General features: G+C 36.5%; 1 protein-coding gene across 3 annotated transcripts in view; it reads left to right on the top strand.

Annotated features, from left to right (window-relative positions):
• Nucleotides 1–18,288, top strand: part of LOC104997413 (UDP-glucuronosyltransferase 2A1) — a 40,213-nt gene extending 21,925 nt beyond the window's left edge. Inside the window, exons 2-6 of one of the 3 annotated variants that reach the window (XM_010852134.1) lie at nucleotides 8,422–8,570; nucleotides 11,331–11,462; nucleotides 13,937–14,024; nucleotides 14,423–14,642; nucleotides 16,664–18,288. In XM_010852134.1, coding sequence (XP_010850436.1) covers nucleotides 8,422–8,570; nucleotides 11,331–11,462; nucleotides 13,937–14,024; nucleotides 14,423–14,642; nucleotides 16,664–16,943 — 869 coding nt within the window. In that variant the 3' untranslated portion in view covers nucleotides 16,944–18,288. The remainder of the gene's footprint in view (nucleotides 1–8,421; nucleotides 8,571–11,330; nucleotides 11,463–13,936; nucleotides 14,025–14,422; nucleotides 14,643–16,663) is intronic. The other 2 variants (XM_010852135.1, XM_010852133.1) reach the window with 2 other exon arrangements.
• Nucleotides 18,289–18,646: the final 358 nt, after the last annotated feature.

The following is an 18,646-nucleotide window of genomic DNA, read 5'->3' as shown; positions in this document are numbered from 1 at the left end:
CCCAGGGATACAGAGTTGTACCATTATAATTTATTTAAAGCTTTTTCTTTTTCCTACTTATCTGCAATGCTTCCTTTATCATTAAGCATTTTCACTACTTAAGTGGTTTTTCTTTGATTCATTATTATATTTGCTTTTTTCTATATTTGTTCTTGTTTCTAGCTTTATTAAGACATAACTGGACTTTTCTGGGGGTCCTGTGATTAAACTCTATGCTTCCACTGCAGGGGTATGGGTTCCTTCTCTGGTTGATGAATTCAGTTCCCACCTGATATATGGCATGCCCCCACCCCCCCCAAAAAAAAAAAGAGAGAGAGAGGTAATTGACATATAACATTGTGAAAGTTTAAAGTGCACAGCATAATAACTTGCTATACAGAGAAGTGTAGAAAAATTTTCACCATAATAATAACCTCACATATTTACTTATTTTTGTGGTAAGAACATTTAATATCTACTCTCTTAGGAAGTTTTGAGTATATGATATTGTATTGTTAACCATACTGTTAGTCACCATGCTGAATATTAGATCCCCAGAACTTATTCACCTCATAACTGAAAGTTTGTACCCTTTGATCAACATCTCCCTAAATTCCCCCATCCCTAACTGTCCCTGACAACCACCAATGTCCTCTCCTCTTTAAGGAGGTGCCTTTTTTTTTTAAGACTTCACATTTCAATGAAATCATACATTATTTGTTTTTCTCTGTCTGACATATTTCACTTAGCATAAGTTTCATTCATTTTGCCACAAATGGCAACATTTCACTCTTTTTCATTGCTGAATAATATTCCATTGTATGTACATACCACATTCTCTGTATCTACCTATCCAAAAGTAGACTTATGAACTGTAGCTAGAAGGGGCTGGAACTGAGTGTGGGGCACTTTCAGGATCTCTGAGAGCACAGACAGAAGTGTCTCCTACTGGATCCCTGAGCAGCAGGTCTGCAAATGGACTGTAGCTGTGATGGGGTTGCAGCTAAGTAGGGAACCCTTCAGCATCTCTGGGGACACAGCTTTGCGTGTCTATTGCTTAGTCTGCATGTTACTGTGACTGCTGTCAGATGGTGGCTAGAAGGGGCTGAAACCAAGTCTGGAATCTTTATAGAATCTCTAGGTTGCAGATTAGAGTGACTCCCTCTGTGACCCTGAACCCTCGGGACTGCTGGTAGACTGGTTGTGAGGAGACTGGAATTCAGTACAGGAACCTTTCAGGACCCTGAGGTGCAGACAAGAGTGCTTCCTGCCTGGTTGCTCTGCCAGCTGGGCTACTTGAGGACTGTGGCTAGGACAGGAACAGCTCAGTTACAGGGCCTTATCAGAATCCACAGTCAGACCAAGTTTGTCCAACTTGCCTCTGGGGATCCCACAGGGTTTGAGCCAGTTGTGGGCCACTTCAAGGTCTACAGCTGGGACAGAGGTCTGGATGTTTATTACTCAATGTGGGGTGAGCATGGCTCCTCTTGATTTCCTTGGCATATGATGCTAGTAACAGAGCCAAAGAGAAACATACTGTAGCTGAGTTCTCAGGGGTACAGAACTTTTTGCCATGTCTGCAGCCTGGAACCCACTCTCTGGGTTAGTCATCTGGTTGCAAGCCTCCCCTCTCAAAAGTCATTGTCTGTCTTGGACTGTACCCAGATTTCACAATCTCCTGTCTTAATCTCAGGGCTCCCACAAGACACATATGTCTGTGAATAAATGCCAAATCATTGCTGTGGGGGGCAGGTGGGGGTACATGATGGATATCTTATTTGGTCATCCCATTCAAAATATCTGGAAGGATAACACCCTCTCTCCTAGTATCTCTTCTGGAAAATCTTGATAATTCTTAGCCCTTTGCTGTTCTAAATAGATTTCTAAAATTAAATGTGAAATTCTAAAAAAATTGTAAAGTTTCATGAATATTGGGATTTTGAGATTTAGTGAGAAATACAAGGAATTACAGTGAGTCAGTGGGTAAAGAATCCTTCTGAAATGCAGGAGATGCAGGAGACAGGGGTTCTATCTCTGAGTTGGGAAGATCCCCTGGAGGAGGGCATGACAACTCACTCCAGTATTTCACTCCAGTATTCTTGCCTGGAGAATCCCATGGACAAAAGGGCCTGGCTGGCTACAGTCCATAGATTCACTTCATAACTGAAGCGACTGAGCATACAAGCATGCACAAGGAATCTGTAGATAAATTGGAGAGAATGAACAACTTTATGAATTTTGATTTTCCTATCAATGAACATGAGACCTCTATTTATTTTCTATAAAGGGTTTCAGCAAGACTTTATAATTCTGATCTGCATATTTTATGAATTTCTTTGAAAATTATTCAAAAATTATAAGTTGAAATATACAATTTAGTTAAACTTAATTCATACACAGAAATTGTAGTTGCCATTTCATCTTTTTTATATTATTGAAATAATCAAACTCTCACATTCATTCTAATAACAAAACTGTATATTCTCTTGGAATAAACAGAGTTTCAGGTTATCTAAAGAGACATTCAAGAGCAGAGACTCAGAATTGGAAATCACCACAGGAATTAGACCCAGGGTAGGAACATCTGAACTGTAATTAATGAGTTGCTGGAAATTTATTGTGGACAAACTTGAGAGCTTAAAAATCCAGTGGGTCCCCATCTTCAGGTTCAGTTCAGTTCAGTCACTCAGTCATGTCCAGCTCTTTGTGACCCTATGGATTGCAGCATGCCAGGCTTACCTATCACAAACTCCCAGAGTTTACTCAAACTCATGTTCATTGAGTCGGTGAGGCCATCCAACCATCTCATCCTCTGTCATTCCCTTCTCCTCCTGCCTTTAATCTTTCACAGCATCAGGGTCTTTTCAAATGAATCAGTTCTTCGCATCAGGTGGCCAAAGTATTGGAGCTTCAGCTTCAGCATCAGTCCTTCCATATGAATATAAAGGACTGATTTTCTCTAGGATTGACTGGCTTGATGACCTTGCTGTCCAAGGGACTCTCAAGAATCTTCTCCAAACCTCAGTTCAAAAGCATCAATTCTTTGGCACTGAGCTTTCTTTATGGTCCAGCTCTCACATCCTTACATGACTACTGGAAAAGCCATAGCTTTGACTAGATGGACCTTTGTTGTCAAAGTAATGTCTCTGCTTTTTAATATGCTGTCTAGGTTGGTCATAGCTTTTCTTCCAAGGAGCAAGCATCTTTTAATTTCATGGCTGGAGTCACCGTCTGCAGTGATTTTGGAACCCAGGAAAATAAACTCTGTCACTGTTTCCATTGTTTCCCCAACTATTTGCTGGAAAAATAGTGATGGGACCAGATGCCATGATCTTTGTTTCTTGAATGTTGAGTTTTAAACCAGCTTTTTCATTCTCCTCTTTCACTTTCATCAAGAGGCTCTATAGTTCCTCTTCACTTTCTGCCATATGGGTAGTGCAATCTGCGTATCTGAGGTTATTGATATTTCTCATGGCAATCTTGATTCCAGCTTGTGCTTCATCCAGCCCTGCATCTAGCATGATATAATCTGTATAGAAGTTAAATAAGCAGGGTGATGATATACAGCCTTGATGTACTCCTTTCCCGATGTGGAACCAGTCTGTTGTTCCATGTCCAGTTCTAACTGTTGCTTCTTGACCTGCATTCAGATTTCTCAGGAGGTGGTGGTCAGGTATTCCCATCTCTTAAAGAATTTTCTACTTTGTTGTAGTCCACACAGTCAAAGACTTTAGCATAGTCAATAAAGCAGAAGTAGACTTTGTTTTGAATTTTCTTGCTTTTTCAATGATCCAACAGATGCTGGTAATTTTATCTCTGGTTCTTCTGACTCTTCTAAATCCAGCTTGAACATCTGGAAGTTCTAGGTTCATATGCTATTGAAGCCTAAGTTGGAGAATTTGCTAGTGTGTGAGATGAGTGCAATTGTGCAGTAGTTTGAACATTCCTGGCATTGCCTTTCTTTGGGATTGGAATGAAAACTGACCTTTTCCAGTCCTGTGGCCACTGCTGAGTTTTCCATATTTGCTGGCCTACTGAGTGCAGCACTTTCACAGTATCATCTTTTAGGATTTGAAATAGCTCACTGAAATTCCATCATCTCTACTAGCTCTGTTCCTGTGGCCACTGCTGAGTTTCCATATTTGCTGGCCTATTGAGTGCAGCACTTTCACAGTATCATCTTTTAGGATTTGAAATAGCTCACTGAAATTCCATCACCTCTACTAGCTCTGTTCTTAGTGATGCTTCCTAAGGCCCACTTGTCTTCGCACTCCAGGATGTTTGGCTATAGGTGAGTGACCATCATGGTTATCTGGATCACAGAAGAACTATACAAAAAAAGATCTTAATGACCTGATCATAGGGGAGTCCCCACAATATTGTGAGATTTCTTTCCAGGAGCTCAACCAATTTTTCATAATAAAAATCAAAGAAATAGCCCTTGTTTCCAGTTAGGGGAAGAGGAAAAGAATCATTTGGAAAGAAATCAGAGCCCTCTGTTCATCCTAACAAGGCTGTCCTCAGGGTAAACTAGTTAACTGGTGCACAATGTGCTAGGGATTATCAGAGCCTAACTGACCTGAGGCAAGAATACCTGACTCCAAGCCCCTCTAGACTACTGGATGGAAAAAGGATATACCCAACTTCAGACCGTCCTGCCCCATATAAAGTGGGGGAAAAAACAGAGATAGTTTTGAAGAATACAGAGGCTTAGAGTCAATAAAATACTGAGACTAATCTTTGGACCATAGAATGCTTCTCTCCCCAACTCACCACCACCTTTCAAATACCTGTTTACAGTAGTCTCTTACCCAGTATATCATGTCTTGCTATCAAGTGAAAATTACAAGGAACATCAAAAGGCAAAAACACACTTTGAGTAGACAGAGCAATCATCAGAACCAGACATGGCTAGAATGCTGTAATTATCAAAACAAGGTTTGAAATCAATGTTGATTAATATGCTAAGGGATCTAATGGATAAAGTAGACAGTATGTAAGAATAGATGTTCTGTATAAGCAGAGAGATGCAAATCCTGAGGAAAACCAAAAAAGAAGAGATAAAAACATTGTAGCAGAAATGAATTCAAAGATAAAATTTTACTGACATACTTTATAGTAATTTCTAGAGGACAGAAGCTGAGGAATAATTTCTATCACATCCTATGAGAATAGTATGATCAAAATGTAAAAACTAGACAAGGACATTACAAGGGAAAAAAGCTTGTTATATTTGTATAAAAAAGTTTATATAAATATCTGTTGTTAACATAGATGCAGAACCCTCAAAAAATGTTAGAAATTTCTGCTCTGTGAAAGACACTGTCAAGAGAAAGAAATACAAGGCACTGAATAGGAGACCATTTTTGCAAAAAACATGTCTGATAAAGAACCAAAATGTTTTTTAAAAACACTTATAACACCCCAAGAAGAAATCATGAAACCTGATTAAATAGTGGGACAAAGATAATAATGAACTGTATACAAAGATAGAAATTTGACAAATAAGTATATAAAAAATACTCCATGTAATTTTTTGGAAAGAGATGCAGATTATAATAATAATGAGATAACCACTGCACATCTATTAGAATGGCCAAAATGCAGATCACTGACAACTCCAAAAGCTCGAAAGTTGTGGAACAGGAGCTCTTATTATTGCTTATAGGATCTAAAATGGTGCAGTCACTTGGGAAACACTTGGTGCTTTCTTATAAAAGTAAACAAATTCTTGGTATCACACTTCTTGGTATTTACTCAAAGGAACTGAGAACTTATGTTTACACAAAATGTGATGTTTATAGATATTTATAGAAATTTCATTCATAACTGCCCAAACTTGGAAGAAACCAAGTAGTAAATGAATAAACTGTGGCAGATCTAAAGAAGGAATATTATTCAGCTCTAAAAAATGAGTTATAAAGTCCCAGAAAAACATCAAACCATGGGAGCACCTTTAGTGCATACTATTAAGGAAAAATCCCAGGCTGAAAAGTCTATATACTGAATGATTCAAACTCTGATATTCTGTAAAGGCAAAACTATGGAGACAACAAAAAGGTCAATGGTTGCCAGGATGTGGGATGAAAGTGGGGGATTAATACGCAGAGCACAGAATAATTTGGGAACAGTGAAAATACTCTGTATGATACCATAATGACTGATATATGTCTTTATTATTTGCCTAAGACAACCCAATTTATACTTGGTGTTAATTATTTTGTAAACCATGAACTTTGGGTGATTATAATCTTTCAGTGTGAGTTCATCAACTGTAACAAATGTACCGTTCTATTGGAGATGTTGATAATGGGATAGTCTATGCAAGTGTGAAGACAAGCATATGTGGGAAATATCTCCACTTTTCCCTCAATTTTGCTATCATCTAAAATTGCTCTAAAAATAAAGTATTAATTCATAGATTGTGATACAGAAATCATACATGTTAGTTTTCTCGCATGTCTTTAAAAAAATAGTCTATGAAGCCCAATAAGGTTGTCTCTGGATTAATATCTACAGCTTGCATGAGTTACCACTGAGAGATTGGTACCTGTCTTCTGCTGAATACCTCAGTCTGTCTCATCTACAATATGGCATTTTGTCATACATTTAGGCTCCCTCTAAGAATTCTTTGAAACTAAAAGGTATCTCAGTAGACTCGTCATGAAGGTTAAAATAATAGATTCAAACAGCAACAATATTTCCATGGTAGTTCAAATTTAGTGGCCATTGATCAATTATTTGTAAATTTTCTATTGTGTTTATAACTCAATTTGTGTAACAAAATAATAACAGAAAAAAAGATCGGTGGTAAATTTTAATTCCATATTTTTGTCTTACAGGTCTTCATCATAACATTTAGAATGTCTTAAGAAACTTACAACTTTTTCATACTTTAGCACACTTTTGCTCTTGTGTTGATATGTATTCCATACTGTGCATAACCGCTTCAAATAGACAATTTTAGTATACTAAGTACTTTAGTATACTAAAATACTTTGAGCTATGTCTTTCAAAAATGTCTTGCACAATAATTTCTCCTAAGAACTCAGTAATCAAGACAGGATGTCACACACATGGAGCAACACATCTAAAAAACATAAGCATGTTTGTGGGGAAACTGTGATGCTTTGTTTTCATCCAGTCTTTGGCAATTTCAAGCGGAATGTCCTTGGAAATGGCTTTTTTATTATCAAGTTAAATCATTGCCTATATAACTTCAACTGAGCAAGTGAGCACGCACATGCGCATAAGACTTCTGACATATATCCAAGCACTACAAAGTAGCAACAATTCTTTAAAAGGCTATTCAACCTGGAGTACATAAAAGCACCATTTCTGAATAGAATCTTTAAGAAAGGAACACTCTAGTCTGAATTTTTCTTTACTTAGATGCAACACATGTTTTTTGTGTGTACAAATGATTGACTTAGTAATTTGCAAATACTTGTTCTTTACAAATCTCCTAAAATGAATATTTAGAATCTGTCCTTTTCATAAAACATCATTTCAAGGTGACACTCAAATGTGTGATACTAGTAATGCATGCATGTATAATCTGCATTCCAAAGGGGGTTGTATTAGGTTTAAGTTACTCAGGGATTTCCTATGGAGAAAATAATAGCAAATCAATGAGATCTGACTCAGCAAGACAAAGTAAATTGATACTGGTGGGATTCTTCAACAATGTGCATGAACCCAAAACTGTAACAAGCGGAAAGGTAGAAAGATAGTCCTGAGTGGAAATTAGAAAACCCCTGAGAGCTGATTTGGTGTTTATGGTGGTTTTGTTGCTAAGTAATGTCTGACTCTTGTGACCCCATAGACTGTAGCCTCCCAGACTTCTCTGTCCATGGGATTTCCCAAGCAAGAATACTGCAGTGGGTTGTCATTTCCTTCTTTAGGGGGTCTTCCAGACCCAGGGATCAAACCCACAGCTCTAGTATTTGTCGGTGGATTCTTTACTGTTGAGTCATCAAAGAGGTCCTTTGTGTTAATAGGATGCAGCTGATCTGCCATCTGCCATTTAATTGGAGAGAAACCGTGTGTATGAAATCCATCAGTACTTAGAGTTGTGGTTAAAATTTTTGATTGAATTTATTTCCTAAAAGAACTTATTTTTGTCAAAGAATTATATTTTTATTTGATTTTATTGAGTTTATTTTATTTTACATACTACTGTTCTTTTACTACCCAAACATTCTTTCTCCCTCCATCTCACTTCTCATACCTTCCTGTCTACCTTTCTATCTTCTTTCCTTTCTTCCTTCCTTCTCTTCCTCCATCTTTCATTAATATTTTAAATTTCACTTCCTTTTAACATCTAAATGTGATAAGTAATCAAGAGTTCCTTCATAGCACATCAGAAAATTAGTGGTGCAATTTTTTCCCAGCAAATATGTGTGCTAATAAGTTCAAGCCTACTTCTTTCATTTTCTCCAGGAAGACCCACTACACTATGTGAGACCATGGGGAAAGCGGAGATTTGGCTCATCAGGACATACTGGGATTTTGAATTTCCTCGTCCATACTTACCAAATTTTGAATTTGTAGGAGGATTGCATTGTAAACCGGCTAAACCATTACCTAAGGTAGGTCTATTATAGTGGAAAGCTCTTTCGTACTTTATATAATACCCTGATTTTCCTCTAAAGCTTGCAGTATCAATGACAGAGATATGCTTGCTGCTGAATTACTTCAGTTTTATACTTCAAATCTATTTTCAAAATCATAAGAGAAGTCTCATGAATAATTTTACCTTTTTTTACTTGAATACTTAATCAGAAGGATGAAATCTTCCAAGTGGCATGTTAAAAATATCAGTGTGTCCGTAGTACAGACATTGGGTTGAAAAACAGGAAGCTAGAACCTTGGCTATCACTAAGGAGACTGCTGCTGTCTTCCTAAGAAGCATGATGCAATTATAAATAGGGACATTTACTATGATCATTTGAGTGATAAAGATGCTTTCATAAAAGCTAAGTGTTGATAGAAGACATGGAACCAGACAGGGCTTCTTGGAGAGCAGTAGACTTTACTGAACCAGGAAAGAATTGATTGAAAAAAATTTTTTGAGATGACAATGATATGTTCAATTTCAAATTCACTTTAAGAAGTCAAAGGAAATTTCAGGTGAAGATTTCTAAAAATCATCTGGTTAATACAAGATTTCAGTCTCAGCTGAGAACACTGGAAATAAATTTGGGAGTCATTAATGTAAATTAGAAATCATATAACTGAGAAACCAAAATGCTGAATTGGCTCTTTATAACTATGATACCAGGAATTTTTGGGGGGTAAAAAAGAAAATCATGCACCCATATTCCAATGTTAGAAAGAATTAATAAGGAGTGCCAGAAATATCAGAAAAAAACAATATTTAGAAGCATAAAAAGAGAATAGTAGGTAAACAAAGTAAGAATATTGTACTTGACTATATTCATCAATAGGCAGTGAAGAGACAGATATTTATTTGCTTGTGTTGTAGGTAAATGAGCATACTCTTTGTACAAGAGGGCAGGTTAAATGATGTTCCCATAAGAGTTCTTGATTTCTCTTTAGGGGAAGATGGATACTGAAGTTTAAAATTTCACTTCCGGATTGTGAATATGTGTTTCACGCCAATAGGTTATAGCTAAAAACAAGCTCCATTGAGTGTTATTACTGGAGATAAGAAACCAATATCTAAAATAAATAAAGGTACAGAAAGATGCATGACATATTCCATGGCTCACTTGCCACATCATTGTGTTTATCGTTCCACTCCCACTTTTCACATGCAGGCTATTTTAGAAAAATGGCTCAGACATGTTTCATAAGAGGGGAAATGTATTCCATTCCAAAACTCAGTTATTAATATAGATATTTCAGAAATATGAATACCAATCATGGCTTATCTTTCTCATGAAAGAATTATGCCAATCACTGGACACACAAAATAGAAAAGCAATGAAATTAAACTAAGAAACCAAATCAAACAGATAAGTGCATAATTCTTATACACAGGTATGTGTGTCTATGCCTTTGTGTGTGTGTGTGTGTGTATGTGTGTGTGTGTGTGTGATGTTTTTTTATTCAATCACAGTCTATGTAGGGAGATGAATCATAGAGATAAAACACCAATTCCTAGGACATCAGGTATTCTCTTAATTTTAACTGAGCTAAAAAGAGTGATCTGCTTTTGTTTATGGCATTGTCCTTCCCTTGGTAATTTTACTAGCCTGTTTTAACTGAGAAACACCAGTGACTGCAGGATAACCATGAATAGTTACAAAGAGATGACACGTCTCTAGAAGGTGACATTCACATAGATAATGAGGAACCTCAATCCCAGACTTTGCTGTCCCCAATTTGTACAACTTCCCAGGTGATGCTAGAGGTAAAGAACCCACCTGCCAATGCAGGAGACCAGGTAAGAAATGTGAGTTTGATCCCTGGAGGATGAAATGGCACCATGGTGGGCTCTAGTCCACGAGGTCGCAAAGAGTTGGACATGACTGGAGCAACTTAGCATCCAAGTGATCATCAGGAGAATTTTATTTGCAGAGAAATGTATAATTTACTTCTGTTCTAAGACTCACATTTTGGGCACATTGTTAGTGTCACACTCTTGTGAAACAGAAGCACTGTGTCATAAGTGTTATAATGACTGTAACAGGAATTTCACTCCATTATCTTTTTTCAAATATATTACTATATATAGCAGTTGTTTAAATCATTTTAGCCCTATTAAACAGGGAAATAATAAACATGAGGAAAATATCCTAAATGCCTAACAGGAAGCTAAAGTTATTCAAAAGGTATTGACTGTAAACTGGGATGCTAAAAATTTTAAAAGCCTAATTCAGAATCCTTCTTTGGGCTTTCTTCCAAAGAATATTTTTACAAGTTTGCAGATAGGTCTGTTGGTTCATAAAATTAAACTTTGGGAGTAATAGTTCCATGTACCATGAGAACATCAACCATTTATCACCTATTAATTTTGTATAATGGTTTGGTTTCATGTTTTTATTGTGTAATCACCCATTGTATATTTAGCCTATCATTTCAGAAATACATTTCCTCCTAACAAGACTAGATGGTTCTATATGGCAGAAGACAGAATCAATCTAACAATGTCCCTCACACATCTCTTGAGTCTTCCAATTTAGAAGTGTAAGAGAGTCTTTTCCCCCCTGTGATTGGCACTTATGTAATAAACATAATTTTGTTGATGTGTTCAGTTGTTCAGTCACATCTGACTCTGCAACCGCATGGACTGCACTTCTCTGTCCTTCACTCTCTCCCAGAGTTTGCCCAAACTCATGTTCATTGAATTAATAGTGCAATAAAATATAATCTTATCCCTGCAGGAAATGGAAGAATTTGTCCAAAGTTCAGGTGAAGATGGTATTGTGGTATTTTCTCTGGGGTCAATGGTCAAAAATCTCACAGAAGAAAAAGCCAATCGCATTGCCTCAGCTCTTGCCCAGATTCCACAAAAGGTTAGTATAAACTCCAATTCTGGTGAGCAGAGTCACTTTGCAATTGTAGAGAGTGGGTGGCTTTTAGTATTCTTTCCAGATAAAAATTGTAACTCATCCTTCATGAAACAAAACTGGCACCACCTTTAAGTAAAAATGTTTCAAAAGATTCAGATGTATTTGGGACACACTTTACCACTTTCTTACTGAACCTTCACATTACTATGAAAATACATCTTTTCATGAAGTCATTTATTTTCAATGAAATAGAGATGAAATGTTAAGATTCTAGTAATTTTTTCATATCAGAACTTATTAAATGCCATATACTCTGCCACATCTTTTATACACATAATCTTATTTAATTCTTAGATTGCCCATTATGAGGTAGCGGTTTCCACTGGTCACATAGACATCCTAGGAAACTGAGGCTTATAGGGGTGAAATAATATGCTGAGGATCACACAATGAGTATATGGTAGTATTATGTCTGTTGGACTCCAGGGAGCACAGCTTTAACCTCTCTGTTATTCTGCTGGCCATACTGTTCAATCCAGAAAAATGAATACACCATCCCAACCATGGTCTTTCAAAGAGGACAGGAAAGATTCCTTGAAAGATCTGAGAACCAAGTCACCTTAGTAATGGGGAAAAAACCCAGAAAGTTCAGATCCATCTTCAAGGAGCATACAGCCAAATAAAGAGACTAGATCAACATACATACTAATGGGAGAGTGGCCCAGACAGATGAAACTGACTGTCTAGATATGTACTCATTTATTTAGACAGCTATACCTCAGTCAGTTGGTACACGTACCCTATTGCCTTCAGTTCAGTTCAGTTGCTCAGTCATGTCCAACTCCTTGTGACCCTATGGTCTGCAGCATTCCAGGCCTCCCTGTCCATCACCAACTCCCAGAGTTTACTCAAAGTAATATCCGTTGAGTCGGTGATGCCATCCAACCATCTCATCCTCTGTCGTCCCCTCCTCCTCCTGCCTTTAATCTTTCCTAGCACCAGGGTCTTTTCCAGTGAGTCAGCTCTTCGCATCAGGTGGTCAAAGTACTGGAGTTTCAGCTTCAGCATCTCAGTTCTTCCAAATGAATATTCAGGGCTGATTTCCTTTAAGATGGACTGGTTGGATCTCCTTCAAGTCCAAGGGATTCTCAAGAGTCTTCTCCATCACCACAGTTCAAGAACATCAGTTCTTTATGGTCAGCTTTCTTTATGGTCCAGCTCTCACATCCATACATGACTACTGGAGAAACCATAGCTTTGACTAGATGGACATTTGTTGGCAAAATAATGTCTCTGCTTTTTAATATGCTGTCTAGGTTGGTCATAGCTTTTCTTCCAAGGAGCAAGTGTCTTTTAATTTCATGGCTACAGTCACCATCTTCAGTGATTTTGGAGCCCAAAGAAATAAAAGTCTGTCGCTGAGTTCACTGTTTTTCCATCTATTTGCCATGAAGTTATAGGACCAGATGCCATGATCTTAGTTTTCTGAATGTTGAGGTTTAAGTCAACTTTTTCACTCTCCTCTTTCAATTTCATCAAGAGGCTCTTTAGTTCTTCTTCATTTTCTGCCATAAGGGTGGTGTCCTCTGCATATCTGAGGTTATTGATATTTCTCCTGGCAATCTTGATTCCAGCCTGTGCTTTATCCAGCCCAGTGTTTCTCACGATGTACTCTGCATATAAGTTAAATAAGCAAGGTGACAATATATAGACTTGATGTACTCTTTTCCCTATTTGGAACCAGTCTGTTGCTCCATGTCCCATTCTAACTGTTGCTTCCTGACCTGCATACAGATTTCTCAAGTGGCAGGTCAGTTGGTCTGGTATTCCCATCTCTTGAAGAATTTTCCAGATTTGTGGTGATCCACACAGTCAAAGGCTTTGGTATAGTCAATAAAGCAGAAGTAAATGTTTTTCTGGAACTCTCTTGCTTTTTTGATAATCCAGCGGATGTTGGCAATTTGATCTCTTGTTTCTCTGCCTTTTCCAAATCCAGATTGAACACCTGGAAGTTTGTGGTTCATGTACTGTTGAAGCCTGGATTGGAGAATTTTGAGCATTAATTTACTAGTGTATGAGATGATCTAGTTCTCTTAAATTAAAAAAAAAACTTACAAATTATTTTAATTTACCCTTTCAGAATATCAAGTGGTATTTGCTGTTTTCAGATTTTGGTATAGACTTTTTCTTGAAAAACTTTCTTCACAATATTTTTTGTTTTTGATTTTTAAGTTAAAGTTAACTGCCGTAAAAGGTACACATGAACATGTCCATTGTTTGAAACTTTTAATAAACTTCTGTTTACTTCATATAACATCTCAGCACAGGCTTTCAAATAGCAAAACAAAGAAACAAACAAAAAAACTGGTATGGACTATATGATTTCTAAATAGCTCTATAGCCTTAAAATGCCTTAATTTTGTTTGTTTGTTTGTTTGTTTGTTTTTACTTCACAACTAAAGCACTGTCTTCCACAGGTTTTATGGAGATACAAAGGAAAGAAACCTGCCACGTTAGGAGCCAATACTCGGCTCTATGATTGGATACCACAGAATGATCTTCTTGGTAAGACCAAGGAAATTCAATAAACAAGTGAAATATTTAAATTTCCACATTTTACTTGCACTTTTGAAGCAAATATAATTAAAGAATCGGTCATTTATTTTAGATTGATACTTCCTCTGATTCTCAAAAGGGGATCTTCATTTTAAGACTCTCATCATTCTTTAAATTTCAATCTCAGTTCAGCTATTACCTCTTCAATAAGTCTTTCCAGACAATGCAAAGGGGATTAATTTTGCCTTTTTCAGGGGTCATGGTATTTTTGAGGTAGAAATTACCCATGTTTTCAGCTTTCATAGAAAATATTGCTTTCTTCATTGAGTTATCCAAGAGTTTTTACCCCATGTTTTTCTGAAATTCTGTTAATGTTTCACCCACATCTCATCTAATCTCCTATCTAGGTCATCCCAAAGCAAAAGCATTTATCACTCATGGTGGAACCAATGGGATCTATGAAGCTATCTATCATGGGGTGCCTATGGTGGGAGTCCCAATGTTTGCTGATCAGCCTGACAACATTGCTCACATGAAGGCCAAAGGAGCAGCTGTGGAAGTGAATATAAACACAATGACAAATGCAGATTTGCTCAATGCCTTGAGAACAGTCATTAATGAACCTTCGTAAGTACTACTATTTTATTTTATTGTGTGTGTGTGTGTGTGTGTATTTGGCTGTACTGGGTCTTCATTGCCTCTCACAAACTCAGTAGTTGTGGTCTGCAGGTTTAGTTGCCCTACAGTACTACCACTTTTAAAGGCTTATCTTTAATTATTTTACCTGTGATACTCAAAAATGTCCAATGTTTCATGCATTTTAAACTAGTGTATTTTCAAATATAAATAACAACTGCAACATTATCATATGAGAACCATTTTATTACTTCCTCTCCCAAACTGCTGAAGCTATTGGCTGAAATTGTAAAACAAAACCAAGATTTCAAATATTCTATTAGTGCTTTCTCAAAAAAAATAATGCTGGTGATTATGTAAATTCTCAGATCTTTTCCTGGACAATCTGCTTATGGACTTCCTAGTGGGTATTTTCTCTCAGTATAGGGTTATTTACAATCTTGATCTGGAGTAATTTCGAAACTATAATTCACACAAGGCCAATATACATTCTTGGAAAAATGAGGCAATTCATTTACAACTGACTTATTCCATCTTTTTTCTATGTTTGTGTTTTACCACATTCTGTAAAGAATGTATTTCTTCCACTCCCTTCCTCATAACTCTTAACATGGTATGTGACCAGCAAAGTTTATGTCACAGCAAGAATTAACATTTTTTTAACATACCTGTGGCTTTTCGTTCATTTAGCATGTGACATGCATCCTATACTTACTTTTTTCTTCAACTGGAAGGAGATTTTTTTAATACTCAGATAATGAACAGAAGATTACTATATAGATTATTAAAAATTGCTCCTAAAAACTAATCAGAAAAAATAAAAATCTAGTAGAAAAATAAGGAAAAGTTTGAACAAGAATTTTGCAGAAAAGGAAATATGAATTGGTTATAAGCATTTGTTCATTAAAACCTCATCCCTAAATAGATAAAGTCAAATTAAAACCAAGAGATAACATTTTATACTTACCAGATTGAAAAAAATAAAGAAATTAAGAAATCTGGCAAAACTATTGACCAGAATGTGGAACAACTGAAATCCTCAGAAACTTGTCTTAAAATTATAAATTGATATAACCATCTTGGAAGATGATTTGGCGTTAGCTAGTAGTAGCTCAGATGGTAAAGCATCTGCCTGCAATGCAGGAGACCTGGGTTCGATCCTTGGGTCAGGAAAATGCCTTGAAGAAGGAAATGGCAACTCACTCCAATATTCTTGGCCTGGAGAATCCCATGGGCAGAGGAGTCTTGTGGGCTACAGTCCATGGGGTCACAGAGTCAGACACGACTGAGCAACTAACACACACAGTGACATCAAAGTCATGAACAATGTGAAATTCCACTTCTAGAGAAACTCTTGCCTTTGCTTTGTGAGCTTGAACATGCCACAAGTGTACAAAAGAACGTGGTCTATAATAGAAAAAGAAACTGAAATAACTCACTGTCTATCAACAGGGCTGCTGAGTAAATCATGGTGTATATATCTAATGCAATACTACACAGTAGTAAAAAATAAACAATGAGTAAACCATCAATACAGACAAATTTCACATACAATATTGAGCAAGAAAAGCAACTTCTTAAAAATACGTATTAGATGATATTTCTTATTTAAAGTTCAAAAGCATGGAAACTAAATGCAAACAGGGTAAAACTACAAAGCAGTGTGTGGCAATAATAAACATGCATTCAGTCTTTACCTCCATGGAAAAGAGAGAAATGTGTTTGGAAAGGAATCTTCAGGGTAATACTTTTAATTAATTATTCTTTCTACCTTATGTATACATGTATCCTGTTAAGTACAGGATAAATTTAATTTTTAAAAAATATTGAAAATTGTATGTGTACAGTTCTTTTAGCTCTGAAGGGAGGAATCCTCCTAACAGAGGTAATGTATAAATTAGAGTCATGACTGTAGAGAATAAAGCTTTAGGATAAAAGCTATGAAATATTACTATACTTACCTTAAATGAAAACAAAACTCTATATATAATTTCCATGTTTTTGCCTACCAGTTATAAAGAGAATGCTATGAGGCTAAAAAGGATTCACCATGATCAGCCTGTAAAGCCCCTGGACCGAGCAGTCTTCTGGATCGAATTTGTCATGCGCCACAAGGGAGCCAAGCACCTGAGGCCAGCCGCCCACAACCTCACCTGGTACCAGTACCACTCTCTGGATGTGATCGGGTTCCTGCTGGCCTGTGTGGCAACAGCTGTATTCTTGGTCACAAGATGCTGTCTGTTTTCTTGTCGAAAATTTGGTAAAACAGGAAAGAAGAAAAAAAGAGAATAGATCTTTCTAAGTTTGCCAAAGGCTTGCATGGGCACTTCTGTTCATTCTAGCCAGAATGACCGTAAATATATCTTCATCTTATTTCCAGAATTCCATTCGTCTCTACCTTAACATAGATATAAATTCTAGAATTCAACAACAGGTTTAACCATGGGGATGTTCCATTCTTTCTTTATCTTTTCCCATCTGGCTTTACTCTCTTCCTCAAACATTCCTGAGAAAGGTACACAAATAATTTTATGTTTGTCTATTCATAGTATCAAGCTTCCGTGGTGGCTCAGAAGGTAAAGAATCTGCCTGCAGTGCAGGAGACCTGGGTTTGATCCCTGGACTGGGAAGATCCCTGGACTGGGAAGATCCCCTGGAGAAGGGAATGGCAACCCACTCCATTATTCTTGCCTGGAGAATTCCTTGGACAGAGGAGCCTGGTAGGCCAGATACAGTCCATGGAGTTGCAAAGAGTTGGACATGACTGAGTGACTAACACTTTCACTTTCATTCATAATATTAATTTTTTCTTTATTTTTAACTTTAAGTTATATGCTGACTGACAATATATTGAATCCTGTGGAAAACATAATGTACTTACACAAATGTAAGTAAGAGCTGATAGATGCAGAGAACACAAAGAATAAAATTCACAATATTTGCTAGAACATACGAATTAGAAAACCATCATAGGATACTAGTCTATTACAAGAAGAGTAATGATTTTATTTGTCATAAAAGACTTTCTGCTTGCCAAGTGTTACTGAGGTCAGAGCATGAATTGATAATAACTGTGATGGCATATCACACCAGGGACAGTGAAAATCTACAGATTTTCATTAAACACATAGATAACCATACCTACATTCCTGACTTTAGTCAGAAAATATTCTTGTGTACCATTTTGTACAAGAGACTGAACACTGCCTTCAAGCAAGAGATCTATTGAATTATTGGTTATTTTTTCTCAAGGGCAGAGAATGTCAGCAGTATGTTAAGGAAGAAGAGATAATTTTTAGAAAAAATAGCAAGAAATATAGAAAACATTTTAATAATTTTATGAAAATTGTAACTTATAGTACAATGGATAATCTTGAAGTTAAGGTCCAATTCATTATATTTAAAAATTGTTAATGCTCATAATCTATAGCCACTATAATCAAAAGTGTCATTTTATGTCAAAAAATAAATATTTACTTGATTGATACAATTATTATAATACTTTTCAGTCTCTATTTTCAATAAATTTAAATTTATCAATTAATTGTTCAAGGATATGAGATGTTAACAAACCTATTCAACCAAGGATTGTTGTTGTTGTTTGTTGCTAAGTCATGTCCAACTCTTTTGCAATCCGATGGACCATAGCCTTCCAGGTTCCTCTGTCCATGGAATTTTCCAAGCAAGAATATTGGAATGGGTTGGGATTTCTTTCTCCAGGGTATCTTCTTGACCCAAGTATTGAACCCAAGTCTCCTGCCTTGTAGGCAGATTCTTTACCACTGAGCCACCAGGGAAGCCCCTCAACCAACTATACGCTGTAGTAAATATGTATCAATGCAAAGCACTAAAGAGGAATAGTTATATTGGATTCAGCTTTGCATTAATTTAACAAATGCATTAAAGATTTTACTTTCTTTATCCATTATAAACTTAATGACACATTTAATTGAAGTTTTAATTTCAATATTTGATATATAACTGAAAAAAATAAA

This window comes from Bison bison, unplaced genomic scaffold (assembly GCF_000754665.1).
Source record: "Bison bison bison isolate TAMUID 2011002044 unplaced genomic scaffold, Bison_UMD1.0 scf7180017864308, whole genome shotgun sequence".
Classification (NCBI taxonomy): domain Eukaryota; kingdom Metazoa; phylum Chordata; class Mammalia; order Artiodactyla; family Bovidae; genus Bison; species Bison bison.
Note: the sequence above shows the minus strand (reverse complement) of the source record. Positions and strands in the feature narration are given on the sequence as shown.